This window comes from Eleutherodactylus coqui, chromosome 2, assembly GCF_035609145.1.
Source record: "Eleutherodactylus coqui strain aEleCoq1 chromosome 2, aEleCoq1.hap1, whole genome shotgun sequence".
Lineage (NCBI taxonomy): Eukaryota > Metazoa > Chordata > Amphibia > Anura > Eleutherodactylidae > Eleutherodactylus > Eleutherodactylus coqui.
The window spans coordinates 41,377,904-41,397,130 of record NC_089838.1 but is presented as its reverse complement, the minus strand read 5'-3'; the positions used below and the strand labels follow the sequence as shown (position 1 = coordinate 41,397,130).

Sequence of the window (19,227 nt, the reverse complement as noted above, 5' to 3'; positions counted from 1 at the left end):
TAGGGCTTAGCAGATGACAACCACATTAAGAAATGACACTGCAGCCATTGACTTGCTGTTAGTATATATTTGTTTAGGGGTTCAGAAATAATTTATTAGACTTTATTGATGATATTTTCTGTGTGGCCTTATAACAAGAACATTTAAGATGCTGTCATTTTAATTACTTCTTCTAGTGTTTTACAATATCTTACCATTATCAAAAGCGGATACAACAAATTGTTGCTTATTAATAATTGAAAAGAATCATATATCAACTAAATTTTAAGCATATACAGGATTATGTATACGGTATGATTGGATGTTTGTTAATGTTTGCTAATTTCTGCTAAAAACTAAATGAGTAAGTTTTAAAGTTATAATAACCAGAAAGTAAGACAAAAGTGCTAGAGATTATACTTGAAAAACCTTTGTATGTACTTTGCCAAATGATATGAATAAGACAACCTATAGCTTAAATTACCTTAAAGGAAAAGTCAGTAAGATAAAGTTTCTTTAGTTCACTCGAAGAAATACTGTATACAAATTATATAACATGCTTATTTTCTTTTTTAATACCTGACTTGTGAAAATGTTTTTAATACTCAAATCACTTGTTTGGAGCAAGCAACTAAAGTGGGTGTAGAGGATGCGGTTATATCCGGGCCGTTAAGCTTTGGGGACCCATGAGATCTCTCTTCCCCAAATGAATAAAGCATTATATATTGGAGGCCCGGTTATAGACTTTGAACTGGGGCCCAGCAGCTTCCAGTCACACCTCTGCTTTGAAGTAAGCTTGTGCACATGGTAGACAAATTCAATCCACAGGGCTGCATTGACATTTTAAAAGTGTGTTTGTGGTATATGTTACAGATACCTTTTTGACCATGCTAAATAAAGTAATATGCCATAATTTTCTATGTAGAGGCATTTTGAAAACAATTATCATAAGGCCCCTGGAAGCTGCCATAGGATTGCGTTAACAAACGCAATCCTAGGCAGGCGGCCGCGATTTGGCCACGCGAAACGGCACTCACCGGCCGCCGGCCCCGCTCTGTGCATGCGTCGGCTGCCCGGCAGCTGGCAAATGAAAGAGCCGGGGCCACGGGAACAAGTGAGTGACACGCTGCTCTCTGCAGACCCTCAGGTTGGGTCCCACTGCGAGAATTCTTGCAGCCGGATCCGACCCGGCCGTCTGCAGGTGGCCTAAGGAATAGATTTTTTACCAGGAATACGTATGGGTGACATATGGCTCACTATGCTTATACAGTATAAATAGAAAAACGACACATCGCTTGCATAGTGCAAATCTCTGAGGGAATGTGGGAGAGTAAATGGAAGAAAATTAAACTTTCACCTCCAGTGAAGCTGAACAACGCACGACAAGTGCAGGCAGGGAACAGCTGCAAACTCATCAGTGGCAATACAGGGAAGAGGGGTGCTGCTGTAAGTAAACAGGCTTGCAGGATAAATAATTCGTAACTGGGCTACTTGTTTCTGAGTCAAATGGGCTCTTTCATCAGGCTACTGATAGACAATGAGGAAAAAGCACATTTAAATATCTGTCAAAAGCGGGAATTCACCTGGTGTATGATGTCATAGGGAACCCCACCAATCACCAAATGTCAGTGATGAGAGAAGCCTAAGGTGGTCGAATAATTAAAATAATAGAACAATATAAAATGAAAATATTATAACTAAAAATCCAATCGCACAAAATATCCCTTAAACCAAAACTAAAACCATAGAACATTTTGTAAAGAAATTATTGGATTTTGGTAAACATGTGTCTGCACATTTGGAACTAGTGGTGACTATCCACTTACATTATGTCTCAGTGTTCTCCTTTTTAAATGTTTGTTACTTTACTATTTTATTATTTTTATATTCTTATATCATTATTATTTCATTTTATTCTGGTTCTGCGATTTGAGTGACTTTTGAGGTCTGCTTCTGGGATCTGAATGAATTTTGGGGCCTGGTGTGGGATGTGATTGAATTTTAGGGCTTGTTCTGGGTCTGAATTTATTTAAGGGTCTGAATAAATTTTGGGGCTAGGAAAAAATTATTGTGGGCTTGAATGCGATTTGAAATAATTTAGGAGACCAAGATCTAAATTAATTCAGGGATCTGATCTGGACTCTGAATTACTTTTGTTGTCTAGACTGGGTTTTATGCCACACTTGCCCTTATCCTGCATTTTCTACATATGTGGCTGCCGATGTGTATGATACTGTACCATTGTTACGCTTAGAATCACAGAATCATAGGATGGGTTGGAAGGGACCTCCAGGATCATCGGATCCAACCCCCTGCTCAGTGCAGAATTCGCTAAATCATCCCAGACAGATATTTGTCCAGCTTTTGTTTGAACACTTCTATTGAAGGAAAACGCACCTCCTCTTCTGGTAACTTGCTCTACTCATTGATCACCCTCACTGTCAGAATGTTTTTTTTCTAATATCTAATCTGTGTCTCCTCCCTTTCAGTTTCATCCCTTTGCTTCTAGTCTTTTCTCGTGCAAATGAGAATAGGGCTGATCCCTCTGCACTGTGTCAGCCTTTCAGACATTTGTAGACAGGTATTAAGTCTCCTCTCAGCCTTCTTTTTTGCAAGCTAAACATTCCCAGATCCTTTAACCGTTCTTCATAGAACATGATTTGCAGACCGCTCACCATTTTGGTAACTCTTCTCTAAACTTGCTCCAGTTTGTCTGTCTTTTTTAAACTGGGGTGCCCAGAATTGGACACAGTATTCCAGATGAGGTCTGACTAAGGAAGAGTATAGGGGGATAATTACCTCACGTGATGTAGACTCTATGCTTCTCTTAATACATACCTGAATTGTATTTTCCTTTTTGGCTGCTGCTTCACATTGCTGACTCATGTTCAGTCTATGATCTATTAGTTTACCCAAGTCTTTTTCGCATGTGCTGCTTAGCCTAATTCCTCCCATTCTGTATGTGCTTTTTTCATTTTTCTTGCCCAGATGTAGGACTTTGCATTTCTCCTTGTTAAATACCATTCTGTTAGTCGTCGCCCACTGTTCAAGGCTTGCTAGATCTTTTTGAATACTCTCCCTTCCCTTAGCTATCCCTCTTACCTTTGTGTGGTTGGCAAATTTTATCAGTTTTCCATAAATTCTCTCCTCCAGATCATTTATAAAAATGTTGAACAACACTGGGCTTAGGACAGAGCCTTGTGGTACCCCACTTGATACATTCTTCCACTTGGATGTGCAGCCATTTATGACCATTCTTTGCTTTGCATGATCTGTTTATTTGTCAAATGTTTGGAGTCTTATTTTCACAACTGTTGTGATTTCTTTCTGTGAAACTACAGATCCTGTTGTAGCTTGATGGTGATCAATTTTAAGGCCATGTGTTTTTTACCATGACTCCTATGGCAAGATTGCCTTCAAAATACCATTCACATTGATCTGGGGAATCCTCAGGGGGATCAGGCAATTCAAACAGTTTTTTTTGCGGAGCCCTATCTTTCTAAAATCAGTTACTTTAGTTGCAGGATAGATTTGTTTTTATATTACACCATAAACATTGGTGATCACTAGAAGCCATATTCTCTTCTACCTTGATCTCAGACACTAGATCTCCATTTGTAAATATTAAGCTACCTGTTTTTTCTACTGTCTTTCCTACATATCCAGATACAGCAATTTCCAATCATTACAATCTCTGAATCATGTCTCTGTTATCACAACCAGACCTCCCCAAAAAATGAGCTTGTTGCCTAAACTACGAGTAATAATACATATTATATAAAGAGCATTACTATTACATTTTCTTTTATTTTAGCAACATTTACTATATCTATTATACTAATGACCAGAAATACTAATATACAGCTTCCTTCTAACTGGTTGGGGACATGAATTATCCTTATAAATTAAGTTAGGGTTCCCAATATCAAGTTTAAACGTCTGTCTAAATTGTGCACCAAGTACTTTTATACCATTATGTGATGTATTGAAGCCTTACTAAACCACCTACTAACATCATGACTAACAAATGCACTAGAAGATCAAGTTCATTCGCATGTTATATATATATATACAGATGTAGTACATAGTAAATGGGTAGTCGTCCAAATTAGAATGACATATGATGTGTTAATTGAAGTTATACAGAAGTTAATTGTCTTTGTTATATTTAGATGGGCCTGTAGTATTGTTAAAAGCCTCATGAATGTTCATTGCAGGACTTATTGTCTCATTTACATATTGTATCACCTTCTCTGCTTTTAGCATAAAAGATATATATAAAGTATTATTGTGTTAGTGGTTTTGAGTGAACAAGTAAAAATCTGAGTCATTTCATATTCCACATTTAGGTGAAAATATGACTTTGTTATAGGGGACATCATTTTATAGTATGTTGATCGATGTTCTCATATTTGGTATCATAGATTTATAATTAACACTTTGGAGTAACAAGACCATTTTATATTATTTATTATAGTTCTGTATAAATAAGATTTTGCCTTGAGTGACATAAATGTAATATAGAAATATTATTTTATATGTGCTAAATATAATTCTATTTATTTTTGTCAATATTCTAAATTTGACAAAAATTTCAGGCTTTCAAAATTCTTTAGTTTTACAGAACCAAATAAACCACATAAAAATCCTCAATGTGAAATTTTTACAGCACTTTAGACATATATGGCTTGCCAGTTTTTACAATTTCAAAAATACAGTAGAATGTGACAGGAATGCACCTAATTCACGAATGCTGCAGTTCCCCATATACGCCTCAGAGCGCCGCTGTTCACCAAGAAGGAAAATATTCTACAAATCCAGAATCTCCTCCATGATGCAGACAGTGTTCAACTGCAAGAAGAAATACACAGCATTTTATACTGGGATGTGCCGGGTATAGGACTATTTCTGTTTTACCTAGTGGATTACATATACAAGAAGAAATCTTACTATTATATTTCTGATGAGAAGAAGGATGGCTGGATTACAACTGCAGGAAGGACAATCAATGCAAGGACTCAGATGGCAAGTAATATTCCCCTTCTTATTATCCTGGCTGTGTCATTCAGTCTCTGGTCAGATTCACTATTCTATTAATGAAGAATTAAGAAAAGGTTCTATTGTTGGTGATTTAGCAAAGGATCTTCAGTTAGATGTTAAAGAGATCTTCAGTAGGAAATTGCACATTTCATCTGATGTCTCTACAAAATATTTCAGTATAAATCTGGATAATGGGAACCTATATATTGCTGATAGGATAGACAGGGAGACATTGTGTAGGGCTGCAGCTGATTGTATCCTTACATTTGATGCTGTGGTGGAAAATCCCTTAAATATATTCAATGTTAAAATTGATATTCAGGATATAAATGACAATCCTCCTGCATTTGTGCATAAACAGATGAAAATAGAAATGGGTGAAGCATCCTCCCCAGGAAGAAGATTTCTTTTACATAATGCAGAAGATTTGGATATTGGTATTAATTCTCTGTTAAGCTATAAACTCAGTGCAAACCAGTATTTTGCTCTAGGAGAGGTCAGCACTGATGGCAGTGTATTTCCAGAGCTTATACTAGAGAAGCCTCTAGACCGAGAGACACAGAACAAGCATGAGCTCATTCTAACAGCTTCTGATGGGGGAAATCCTGTACAGTCAGGCACAGTCTTAATTAATATCATTGTCACTGACTTCAATGATAATGCTCCGATATTTGCACAGAATGTATATAAAGTAAGTGTTAGAGAAACTATACCGGTGAATTCAACAATTCTGCAGGTCAGTGCAAGTGATGAAGATGAAGGTGTCAATGCTCAAGTTACTTACTCATTTAGTACAACAGCAAGCCACATTCTTGATGCCTTTTCTATTAATCCTAAAAGTGGAGAAATAAAATCAAAGGGAGGTTTAGATTATGAAGAAACACAATTCTATGAAATTTTGGTACAAGGTGAAGATGGAGGCGGCCTAGCAGCCAAAACCAAGGTATTAATACACATAATAGATGAAAATGACAATGCTCCTGAGATAAGTGTAATGTCACTATCGACTACAATTCCTGAGGATTCCACTCCTGGTACCATGGTAGCACTTATTAAAATTCAAGACCGTGACTCGGAAGAAAATGGGGAGGTTCAATGTATAATAAAAGGTGATTTGCCATTTGAACTAATATCATCAGCAAGTAATTATTATAAAATTGTTACAAAAAGGAGTCTAGATAGAGAAAAGGTATCATCATACAACATCACAATACAAGCATCGGACAAAGGTGTTCCACATTTGGCATCTATAAAACTTATTAGACTTGATATATCAGATGTTAATGACAATGCCCCAGTCTTTGAGAAATTGCTTTACACGTCATTTATAACAGAAAATAACTCACCAGGAGCTTCAATATTTAGCCTTCATGCAAAAGATATGGACAGTGAGGACAATGCAAAGATAACTTATGTTATAATGACCAGGGGCAATGAAGAAGAGCTTCTCAGCTCCTACATCTCCATTAATCCAGTAACCGGGGTCATCTATGCTCAACGATCATTTGATTATGAGAAGCATAAAGAATTTAATATCTACATCATTGCCAGAGACAATGGCTCTCCATCTATGAACAGCAGTGCAACATTGAGAATCTCTATAATAGACCAGAATGATAATTCACCTGTCATTCTGTACCCACCACAAGATTTTGATAGCTCAACATTTGAGATGGTTCCTTGGATCTCTGAACAAGGCTCTCTAGTATCTAAAGTGGTGGTAGTGGACGCTGACTCTGGACACAATGCCTGGTTGTCTTACTTTTTACAGTCTTCAGAACCATCACTCTTCACCATTGACCAACACACAGGAGAGATCAGTACATCACGTGTATTTCAAGAAAAAGATCTCATGAAGCATGGAATTGTGGTTCTAGTAAAAGACAATGGGACTCCATCCCGCTCAGCTTCAGTCACTATAAACATGGTGATTGCTGATCATTTTCCTCAGGTCCTTCCAGACCTTGGAAATCAGTCCAACAAAGAAGAATCTCAGTCCAATCTACAATTCTACTTGGTAATAGCCTTGGCATTGATTTCCTTTCTTTTCATGTTGACTGTGATTATTGCAGTTGTCTCCAAATACAAAGAGTCCAAATCTTCTTCTCCATTTGGATCCCTGAGTACAAGTCTATATCCACCACTTGATCCCAGATTTATTTCACAGTTCAACAGTGGAACATTACCTTTGCCATATTCATATGATGTTTGTGTAACTCTGGACCCAAGTGAGCAGGAATTTGCATTTCTTAAACCCCAGCACAATGTTCCTGTGGATAGTCTAATAGATGCTGATGACTCCGGGATTGGAAGTGAAAGAACAGAGGTATGTATTCCATTACATATTTACTGCAATATTGATTTTTTGTGTTATAATGTATTTTCTATTGTCCCCAAATTGTGTATAAAGTACAATACCCATTGAAAAGTATGTTTTTTGTTTCTAAGCATTTATCACAATCAGTATTATTGCCTCTTGAATGTTATATAGGTTAATATGTTGCATTGCATGTTCTTGTGTATCCCAAATTGTGATTCTGCATTAAAAAAAAACTATTTGACCAAAAAGGTAGAAGAGAATTGGCATCCTTCATAAAACATGAATTATTATGATCCTCTGTTGAGCAATCAGGTAGTGGTATAAAACTTACAGAAAACCTGGGACCATGATAAATTTTTAATATTGAGCACCAGTGTGATGTTATATTAAAGTTATACTTAAAGTTATACTGTTTAGTTTAATTGTACTCAGTCATCCGTTTCAATGTGCCAAACGAGTTGTCTGAATACCAAAAAAAATCCTCCTATATCTGTGGAGTTCCATGGTGTTTCCCATGTTAACACTTAGCTAGTTATCAGCTCTGAAGAGGAACATAAGACTGCATAATTTCACAGAAACTGCCATCATGAGCAGCTTCACATGATTCAGAGTAGCTGACCGGCTAAGAGACATCATGTGATATCCAATATGGCTGCACTTGAAATGAAATGCTTTCTTTTCAACTTCCTATTTGACTCTTCAAGTGACTTTTTTGTAGGTACAAATGCTCCTACAAGTATTAGGGTATCTTACTGATGATCTAATTTTAATGTATCTCTCATATTGGCAGGTTACTTTATTTTATAAGTGATAATATATCTCAGAAAATAAATGGTTGCAGATATCAATTGACCTAAACATGGTTATGAAAGCTCATATTCGAGGCTCTCATTTATAATTTTCAAAGACTGCTACTTTGTAAGTTGAGAAATGCTGTGAGAGAAACAGGCTGAAACTACAGGCTTCCCTAAAGGGCTCAGTCACATGGGCGCATCGGCATCCATACACTGGCGCCGATGTGCCCGTGTGATTGACAGTTAGAAGACGGCCGTACCTGAAGACGGCCGTCTCTCTGCAGCGCTGATGAAAGAACACATGACCAGCAATGAAGCCGGTCACATGTTCTTTCCTCAGGCGCTGCAGAGAGACGGCCATCTTCAGGTACGTCCGTCTCCTACCTGCAGTAACACGGGTGCTGATGCGCCCGTGTGACTGAGGCCTTAGACTACAGATTGTGTCCTTACAAAGTTTATATTGTATTGGGTAGAGTAGAATATAACATTGGGCATTTTAAATAAAATAGTATAATAAAAAGTGTTTGTGCCATTGCTATGGTCTGTAGTGTTGATGGGAATCTGTCATGTTGAACATGATGATTGATCTGCAGGTAACATCTGACTGACCAGAGTGATACATAGTTTTGTAGAAAAAGGTTCACTATACAGTAACTTTTAAGTTATTCATTGAAAGCCGTGCTCTTTCTATACTTTGAAGTCCTGTAGGCAATCCTATCAGGGATAGACAGCTGTCTCTGTATGCACACTGATACAATGAATACCGTCTTCAATCATAGGACCACCCACTTGATTCCTAAAAACAGAATTACATAACATATCAATCTGCTCAGCTTTCCTGCTCTACAATATGCTACTTCCACATTAGTCACCATTTTCAATGTGAAAGATTCACTTTAAGGTTGAAATGTTTTGCAGGGATTGTTACTTATTGTTATTACTGTGTAAGATGTTTTGCATAGGAAAAACTCTATGTGGATTACCAACTGGTAAGAAAGATTTATGGATTAGCATAATGTTTTGGAGGAAAAAATGTTAAAGTTGCAATAATGAAAAGATTTAGGGGATGTTATAAAGCTTTCCATAGACATAAAGTTGTGTTGTAAGGGAGCTTAGGATGAGGATGAGCTGTCATACCCGATCTTTGTTCAACTGAGTGGATTTCCCAATGTTTTGGGCATTTTTAAAATTGTTGTGTTGGACCTGATAATTGTGTCTTTTGAGCTTCTCACCAGGACCTCTAGTAGGCCAAGTTATTTCTTTTTATTCAATGATATTTCAGCTCTTTTACATTGCTTTTCTTTATTATAGATTATCCTCATCTGATATTATTAAAGCAAAATTCAATTTGGTAAAATGCAGCATTTCATACGTGCATACTTTATGTATTGTGACGTGAGGTTCTGTACTTTGTTCCTGGTTCTCTGTTTTTATTCATCTAACAAGACACAGCAGGCTAGATGTATAACTTTGGGAGTAATATACTCAAGACTGACAGATATATTCAGTAAATAGGTCCGACTGAAGAGACTGTGCTTACATGTGTGTAGAAAGATGCCGAAAATATCTCTGATGCCTAAAATATCCACAAAATGACTACCGTATATACCGGCGTATAAGACGACTTTTGAACCCCGAAAAATCTGCTCTGCAGTCGGGGGTCGTCTTATGCGCCGGTAATACAAAAAAAAAAAAAGTGTAAAAAAAAAAAATTCATTACTCACCTCCCCCGGCGTTCTGTCGCGCTCCGGCAGGATGTCGCTCGCTCCGGCAGGCTGTCGCTCGCTCCTCGTCCCCGGCGCAGCATAGCTTTCTGAATGCGGGGCTTGAAATCCCCGCTTCCAGAAAGCTAATACACACGCCGGCAGCCATGACAGCATTGAATGGCTGTGATTGGCTGAAGGCGCACGTGTTAGCAATCACACCCATTTAATGATGTCATTGAATAGTGTGATTGGCTGAAGCCACGTGTGCTTTAGCCAATCACAGCCATTCAATGATGTCATGGCTGCCGGTGTGTGTATTAGCTTTCTGGAAGCGGGGATTTCAAGCCCCGCATTCAGAAAGCTATGCTGCGCCGGGGACGAGGAGCGAGCGACATCCTGCCGGAGCGAGCGACATCCTGCCGGAGCGCGACAGAACGCCGGGGCAGGTGAGTAATGAATTTTTTTTTTTTTCTCCACTGAATACCGGCGTATAAGGTGACAGTTGGGGGGTCGTCTTATATGCCCCGTCGCCTTATACGCCGGTATATACGGTATGTTTGATATAAAGTGCAGCAACTACTGTTTTATTGTGTTGAAGGTGGTTTAGAATAAGAGAAGAAAGCTATTAATGACCCTATAAACATTTCAGTGTAGTGCAAATGTGCCTTAGCTGATGATAAATAAAGTCAGAATTCTTCACCTCCAGTAATAGTTTCAACAGATCTTATGTTATTCATGGCAACTATTCAGAAGTCTTTTTCTATTTTGTTCATTTTGTTTTATTATTTTTGATTCACATTGGTTGTCTTTGTAGCTTTTAACAGTAATTGATGGAAAATTTGCTATTTTTCTGTTGCAAATACACCAGAAAACTGTCTTACATGGTTTGGACCACGCTTACATTTTTTAAACACTTTTGAACACTTTTTACAGCATACCTGACAAATGGACATGGCTTTGTGAAATTGAGATCTGGTCTTAATCTGATACCATTCACTATAAGTTGCACCAAATTTGTACCACAATTTTGGTGTAATTTATGGCATAAACTAAGCAAACTAATAGGTGGTGTAAAATTAGACTAGAGAGTCTAAAGACTCTCTAGATTTATCATCCAGCATGAGTCACTGATAAATCTGGTGTATTTTAAGACTGACTAAGTTTACACTGCCTGATTATTAGATTAGTAAATCTGCCCCATTGTTATGTTGCTGATAAAGGTACGGTATAAAGAATTTGGGTGTTTGGCAGTGCAGTCATAAATCTGTACTAAGAAAGTGTCCAAGGTACCAGATGGTTTTAAAGCATAAAAGGAGTTTATTTTGGCCATGTAAGCACAAAAAGGCCACTCTAGTATCATAACTGTGACATCATTGGAATTCCTTTAGAAATAAGAGAAAGGAGTGCAAATAATGAGTGCCGTGGGAGAAGTTTTGATTGATAATACCTTTATTTAAAAATAATAAATATCAAGGAATCTCTATATGATTTAACATTTTTTAGGATAATTAAATTAATTTTACTATAACATTTCCATTACGTATATGGTGCTTTTTATCGTTTGTAAAAGAGGGTTTTGTTTATAATTTAAAAATGTCCTACTAAAAAGCATTTTTAAAATATATAGATGAAAACAAAATCTTAAAATTTAAGTATTTGATGCTGCAGTTCCCCATATACACCTCAGAGCGCCGCTGTTCACCAATAAGGAAAATATTCTGCAAATCCAGAATCTCCTCCATGATGCAGACAGTGTTCAACTGCAAGAAGAAATACACAGCATTTCACACTAGGATGTGCCGGGTATAGGACTCAGAAAGAAGAGGAATCATAGATTTTCTTTTATCAAACGGTAGACACATACAACAAGGAATTTTACTATTATATTTGTGATAACAAGAAGGATGGCTGGATTACAACTGCAGGAAGGACAATCAATGCAAGGACTCAGATGGCAAGTAATATTCCCCTTCTTATTATCCTGGCTGTGTCATTCAGTCTCTGGTCAGATTCACTATTCTATTAATGAAGAATTAAGAAAAGGTTCTTTTGTTGGAAGTTTAGCAAAGGATCTTCAATTGAATATTAAGGATCTTACCAGAAGGAAACTCCGAATTGTGTCTAAAATCTCTGAGAAATATTTCAATATAAATGTGGATAATGGAAACCTATATATTGCTGATAGGATAGACAGGGAGACATTGTGTAGAGCTGCAGCTGATTGTGTCCTTACATTTGATGCTGTGGTGGAAAATCCTTTAAATATTTTTAGTGTTAGCATTGATATTCAGGATATAAATGACAATTTTCCTAAATTTCATCATGACACATTAACATTAGAAGTGAGTGAGCTGGTCTCCCCAGGAGCAAAATTTGCATTGCAAAATGCTGAGGATTTGGATGTGGGTATTAATTCTCTGATAAGCTACAAACTCAGTGCAAACCAGTATTTTGCTCTTGGACAGAAGGTCAGCACTGATGGCAGTGTATTTCCAGAGCTTATACTAGAGAAGCCTCTAGACCGAGAGACACAGAACAAGCATGAGCTCATTCTAACAGCTTCTGATGGGGGAAATCCTGTGCAGACAGGCACTGCCCTAATTCATATAATCATCAATGATATTAATGACAATGTCCCATTATTTACGAAGGATGTATATAAAGTAAGTGTAAGAGAGAATATTCTAGTGAATTCCACAATTCTGCAGGTCAGTGCAAGTGATGAAGATGAAGGTGTCAATGCACAGATCACTTACTCTATTAAAACCACAGAAAATATAATTTATGAAACTTTTGCTATAAATCCAAATACTGGTGAAATTACAATAAAAGGACAATTAGATTATGAAGTCAATAATTATTATGATATTTCTGTACAAGCCAAGGATGGGGGAGGTCTAGCTGCTCATGCTAAGGTTTTGATAGAATTAACAGATGAAAATGACAATGCTCCTGAGATATCTATAACTTCATCATCATATCTTATACCTGAGGATTCTGCCCCTGGAACTATGGTGGCATTGATTCAAGTTCATGATCCTGACTCGGGAGAAAATGGTGAGGTTCAATGTAGAATAACGGGAGATTTGCCATTTGATTTAATATCATCAACAGGAAATTTTTATAAAATTGTTACAAAAAGTAATCTAGATACTGAAAAAGTAGCATCATACAACATCACAATACAAGCATCGGACAAAGGTTCTCCAGAAATGACTTCTAGAAAAGTTATTAAACTTGATGTATCAGATATCAATGACAATGCTCCAGTATTTGAAAAATTAATATATACCACATTTGTAATAGAAAATAATTCACCGGGAGCTTCAATATTTACTATTAAAGCAAGAGATATGGACAGTGAGGACAATGGTAAGATAACATACTCTATTATAGCCCAAAATAAAGAAGAAGAACCCCTGTCTTCCTATATCTCCATGAATCCAGTAACTGGGGTCATCTATGCTCAACGATCATTTGATTATGAAAAGCATAAGGAATTTAATATCCAAATCAATGCCAGAGACAATGGATCTCCATCTCTGAACAGCAGTACAACATTAAGAATTTGTATAGTAGACCAGAATGATAATTCACCAGTCATTCTGTACCCATCACATGAGGTTGATACAACATTTGAGATGGTTCCTTGGACCTCTGAACAAGGCTCCTTAGTATCTAAAGTGGTGGCAGTGGACACTGACTCTGGACACAATGCCTGGTTGTCTTACTTTTTACAATCTTCAGAACCATCACTCTTCACCATTGACCAGCACACGGGGGAGATCAGGACATCACGGGTATTTCAAGAAAAAGACATCATAAAACATACAATTGTGGTTCTAGTAAAAGACAATGGGACTCCATCCCGCTCAGCTTCAGTCACTATAAACATGGTAATTGCTGATCATTTTCATCAGGTCCTTCCGGACTTGAGCAATCAGTCCAACAAGGAAGAATCTCATTCCAATCTACAATTCTACTTGGTAATAGCCTTGGCACTGATTTCCTTTCTCTTCATGTTGACTGTGATTATTGCAGTTGTCTCTAAATACAAAGAATCAAAATCTTCTACTCCATTTGGATCCCTGAGTACAAGTCTGTATCCTCCGGTTGATCCCAGATTTATTTCACAATTCAGCAATGGAACATTACCTCTGCCATATTCATATGATGTTTGTGTAACTTTGGACCAAAGCGAGCAGGAATTTGCATTTCTGAAACCCCAGCACAATGTTCCTGTGGAAAGTCTAATAGATGCTGATGACTCAGGGATTGGAAGTGAAGGTTTTAAAAACTTTTCTTCTACAAAAACACAGGTATGTATTCATATTTAATTGCTATATTTGTACCTTCCTTTAACCCTTTAAAGAACAAAGTGTTTTGGACCTAAAGGACAACACATGTTATTGATTTTACCAATGGGGGGGTTTTACTGCCCTAATGTTTTTTCTTTATCTACCAAAATTATTTACGTTACTCTTTTTTCCCCGTGACATGTAGGGCTATTTTGTTATATCTTCACTGACTTTTTTTCTGTTTTTAAGTTTTATTAGGGTTAAAAAGCTAAAAAAGTAGTTTTTTATTTGTAATTATTTATTTTTAATATTAATATATTTATGCTAAAATAAAGTATGGGAATGAGTCTCGGATTACATGGCAACGGTTTGGTTGGTGTTGGTGATGTGTCATTTTCTCTTTTATGTATATATTTTTATTTTATTCTGTAATTTTTTTAACTTTTTTTTGTAACTATTTTTTTTTAAGATCTGGCTGTGCCATAACATCATATAAGACCTCTGGGGGTCATTCACATTATCTTTTTTTTTCACACGTTTTAGAAGTAACTCGGGCATCCATAAGAGTCCCAGTTACAGAGGAAAAAAACCCTCCAGTGACCATAGCACTGGCAGAGCTCATCATGGCCTGCTAGAACCCTGCAGCTCTGTTGTGCCAGGGACCACCCGGTTGTCACATGATTGCTGGGTCGCATAGCGGAAGTAAAACTCTCACTTTCACTGCTAAGTAGATAGCACTCATTGAGCGCTATGGAGATGGGAAAGGAGAAGGCGGAAGCGGTTAAAAAACACTTCTCTTTTCTCTCCCAGGTCCACAGCTGTGACTTACAGCCGAGGATCCAACCTGCTCCTGCTTCATTGCAGTAGCAGAAGCTTTAATCCCTCACCATGCTTTTACTATTGGCTAGGATTAAAGTCCAGGACCAAGCTCCATACATTTACCATGCTTGGTCCTTAAGGGGTTAAGAGGGCCATCTCTTTAGTAGATTTTGTGTTTACACTTCTAAAGTGTTTACTTTGTGTTAAAAGTTAAGAGTCCAGTCTTAAAGAACTGAAGGTGGCAATTGCTCTATGTAAAAGGTTGTTCTGGAGATCTTTTCTAAAATACTAGGCCCCATTTGAAGCCTAAGAGACCATGGCAGCAGAGCAACTCTGTCATGAATTAACATAGAAAATACTGGCTAAGAAAAGGTTATGTTTCTCCTTAGGTAGAGCACCCAGAAGGTGTGAGGAGACTTAAAGGCCATCCATGCTCCTCTGGGAAATATGCAACTGGAAAAATGGAATAATACCTCTACTAGCTCTACCTAAGGAGAAACTATACCCTTCCTGATCCACATCTATGGGCCTCTGTGTATGGTTATCTTCTGCTTTTGGAAACGATTCTGGCTTTAGCTCACAATTCCCAGTCATTTTTACAAGGCTTGTTAAAAAATCTGACATTGACTTGCATGAATGCTGCCTTCCAATAGGTGTCGCTGATAAAGCATTGTCTCATCTTCCAATTTGCATAGGCAGTACTATAACAATGTGATATCTGAATAGCACTGCTGTGATCCTCCTGGGAATTTGTAATTAAAAGCTCTATCACTTCTGGTGATCATGGATGTTAAGCCTATTCAGTGTGTAGACAGTGGATGGCATTTATCAAAACTGTCCGGTAGTAAAACTGTCCTTGTTGCCCATAACAACCAACCATAGCTCAGTTTTCATGAAAACTGACCTATAATTGGTTGCTACCAGCAACAAGAAAAAACTTACTGTTAGAATAAATTGCAATGTAAATATGTCTACTAATTTAAAAATATGTGGTTTAACCAATGATTATCGAACTGGATAATGGAAATAGCCAATAATGATTCATATAAGTTGGACGCTAAATCAAAGCTATGCAAAAATATTCAATAAGGAAGTTAACATTGCTGTTATAGAAATCTAGTTGCATAAATATAAAATTACCAATTCTTTTTTGCAGAAGGGGAGAGTTCATTATTCTTACATAAGTATCAGAACACCTGCTATGTGCTGTTGTTAGAAGTAATATGGGATGAGTAGTAAGATATAACTGAGTATTCATGTATGATTCAATGTGCAGTAAAGTAATATAATCATTTTCATAAATTATCTTACTCTTTTCTTTTTAACATAAAGCAGTTTCAGTATATTCAATATGATTAGCGCAGGAGAACGATACTATGTATTAAATAGAGAACATAGGTTACCATCTTAGCTGTAAGTTAGACTAATAGCCTTACCTAACTTCTAGTGTTAGGTTCTGTTCACAACATATCTGACCCTTTTGTCATACTGACACATCTGCAATACTCCCAGTGTACTTCAAATGAAAAGCTCCAACATATGGCAGTGTTTATCACTACAATTGCATTTAATTTCCCATATGAGCCAATGTTAAAACAAACATTATACTTTTTCTTTTCAGCAGTCCACTGCTTATAAATAAGTTCAAGATACTGTGCTTTCCTACATACAACAAAAATATGTCAGTACATCCAGGTCCGATGAAGAGCAAAAGGATACTTTGTCATGTTCATGGGGCCCTATGTATACATGTAAAGCTTTCTGGCATATCTGTCAAATATTAAACAAAATGTTGACATAGCGTTAATTTGACACCTAAAGTAGAAATTATAATACTACTATTATATTGTTTTTAGCAGAAAGTATGTAGGAATCCGGACACATGAGTTGTTTTTAAGTGTAATTAAGATTTTCGTGTAATATTTCGCCTATAAAACAAACTCTATTCTTTGCATTCACATCTTGTACAAATAAATATATTGGCCTTATAGAAGTATGTGATTAAAAATTCCAAACCTTCTACTATAAATGTAATTTAATTATAAATATTATATATGTAGCGTATAAACATAGAATCTAAGTATTTGATGCTGCAGTTCCCCACATACGCCTCAGAGCGCCGCTGTTCACCAATTAAGAAAATATTCTGCAAATCCAGAATCTCCTCCATGATGCAGACAGTGTTCAACTGCAAGAAGAAATACACAGCATTTCACACTAGGATGTGCCGGGTATAGGACTCAGAAAGAGGAGGAATTATATTCTGCTACTAAAACTACTGGATAACAAACAGATATAGGAATTTCACCATTATATTTCTGATGAGAAGAAGGATGGCTGGATTACAACTGCAGGAAGGACAATCAATGCAAGGACTCAGATGGCAAGTAATATTCCCCTTCCTATTTTCCTGGCTGTGTCATTCAGTCTCTGGTCAGATTCACTATTCTATTAATGAAGAATTAAGAAAAGGTTCTATTGTTGGACATTTAGCAAAGGATCTAGAATTAGATATTAACGATCTCTCCAGAAGGAAAATCCGTATTGTGTCTAAAATCTCAGAGAAATATTTCAGTATAAATGTGGATAATGGAAACCTATATATTGCTGATAGGATAGACAGGGAGACATTGTGTAGAGCTGCAGCTGATTGTGTCCTTACATTTGATGCTGTGGTGGAAAATCCTCTAAATGTCTTTAATATAAAGATTGATATTCAGGATATAAATGACAATCCTCCTACATTTATTCTTCACACAGTTAGAATAGAAATGAGTGAACTCACATCACCAGGAAGACGATTTCCTTTACATAGTGCAGAAGATCTTGATATTGGTATTAATTCTCTGATAAGCTATAAACTCAGTGCAAACCAGTATTTTGCTCTTGGAGAGAAGGTCAGCACTGATGGCAGTGTATTTCCAGAGCTTATACTAGAGAAGCCTCTAGACCGAGAGACACAGAACAAGCATGAGCTCATTCTAACAGCTTCTGATGGTGGAAATCCTGTACAGACAGGCACTGCATTAGTTAATGTCATAATCAATGATATCAATGATAATGTCCCAGTATTTACCCAGGATGTATATAAAGTAAGTGTTCGGGAAAATATACCAGTGAATTCCACAATTCTGCAGGTCAGTGCAAGTGATGAAGATGAAGGTGTCAATGCTCTGATCACTTACTCATTTAGTACCACAGCAAGCCACATTCTTGATGCCTTTTCTATTAGTCCAAAAAGTGGAGAGATTAAAACCAAAGGACTATTAGATTATGAAGTGTCAAAGCTTTACGAAATTTCGGTGCAGGCTGAAGATGGAGGAAGCTTAGCAGCCAAAGCCAAAGTAATAATAGAAATCATAGATATTAATGACAATGCTCCTGAGATATCCATAACCTCATCATCAGATCTTATTCCTGAGGATTCGGCCCCTGGAACTGTGGTGGCCCTGATTCAAGTTCATGATCCTGACTCAGCAGAAAATGGGGAGGTTCAATGTAGAATAAAAGGTGATTTGCCATTTGAGTTAATATTATCAACAGGAAACTTTTATAAAATTGTTACCAAAAATAGCCTAGATAGAGAAAAAGTATCATCATACAACATCACAATACAAGCCTCAGACAAAGGTTTTCCTGAACTTACTACCAAAAAAGTTTTAAGACTGCGAATATCAGACATCAATGACAATGCACCAATGTTTGAGAAGCTGCTGTATACCACCTTTATAGCAGAAAACAATTCACCAGGAGCTTCAATATTCAGTATTCAAGCAAAGGATTTGGACAGTGAAGACAATGCAAAGATAATATATTCTCTAATTAATAAAGGTAATGAAGAAGATTCCCTGTCTTCCTATATCTCCATGAATCCAGTAACTGGGGTCATCTATGCTCAACGATCATTTGATTATGAGAAGCATAAAGAATTTAATATCCAAATCATTGCCAGAGACAATGGATCTCCATCTCTGAACAGCAGTACAACACTGAGAATCTCTGTGGTAGACCAGAATGATAATTCTCCAATTATTCTGTACCCATCACAAGAGGTTGATACAACATTTGAGATGGTTCCTTGGACCTCAGAACAAGGCTCTTTAGTATCTAAAGTGGTGGCAGTGGACGCTGACTCTGGACACAATGCCTGGTTGTCTTACTTTTTACAATCTTCAGAACCATCACTCTTCACCATTGACCAACACACAGGGGAGATCAGGACATCACGTGTATTTCAAGAAAAAGACATCATGAAACATGGAATTGTGGTT

The 19,227-nt window shown here is 37.0% G+C and overlaps 2 protein-coding genes across 4 annotated transcripts in view; both read left to right on the top strand.

The window, feature by feature from the left end:
• The window catches only part of LOC136611242 (protocadherin gamma-A4-like), a 292,538-nt gene that overhangs the window by 78,339 nt on the left and 194,972 nt on the right, over positions 1-19,227 (top strand). The window contains exon 1 of one of the 3 annotated variants that reach the window (XM_066590663.1): positions 6,929-7,345. The exons of the other annotated variants lie outside the window; for them this stretch is intronic. Within the exon in view, the coding sequence (XP_066446760.1) occupies positions 6,944-7,345 (402 nt within the window). The 5' untranslated portion in view covers positions 6,929-6,943. Of the gene's footprint in view, positions 1-6,928; positions 7,346-19,227 lie in introns of those variants that run through there. 3 annotated transcript variants of the gene reach the window in all.
• LOC136613141 (protocadherin gamma-B1-like) lies at positions 11,753-19,210 on the top strand. The gene is made up of 4 exons (XM_066593997.1): positions 11,753-14,158; positions 15,346-15,361; positions 17,384-19,059; positions 19,133-19,210. The coding sequence occupies exons 1-4, from the start codon at positions 11,777-11,779 to the stop codon at positions 19,208-19,210; spliced, it is 4,152 nt and encodes a 1,383-aa protein (XP_066450094.1). The 5' UTR covers positions 11,753-11,776.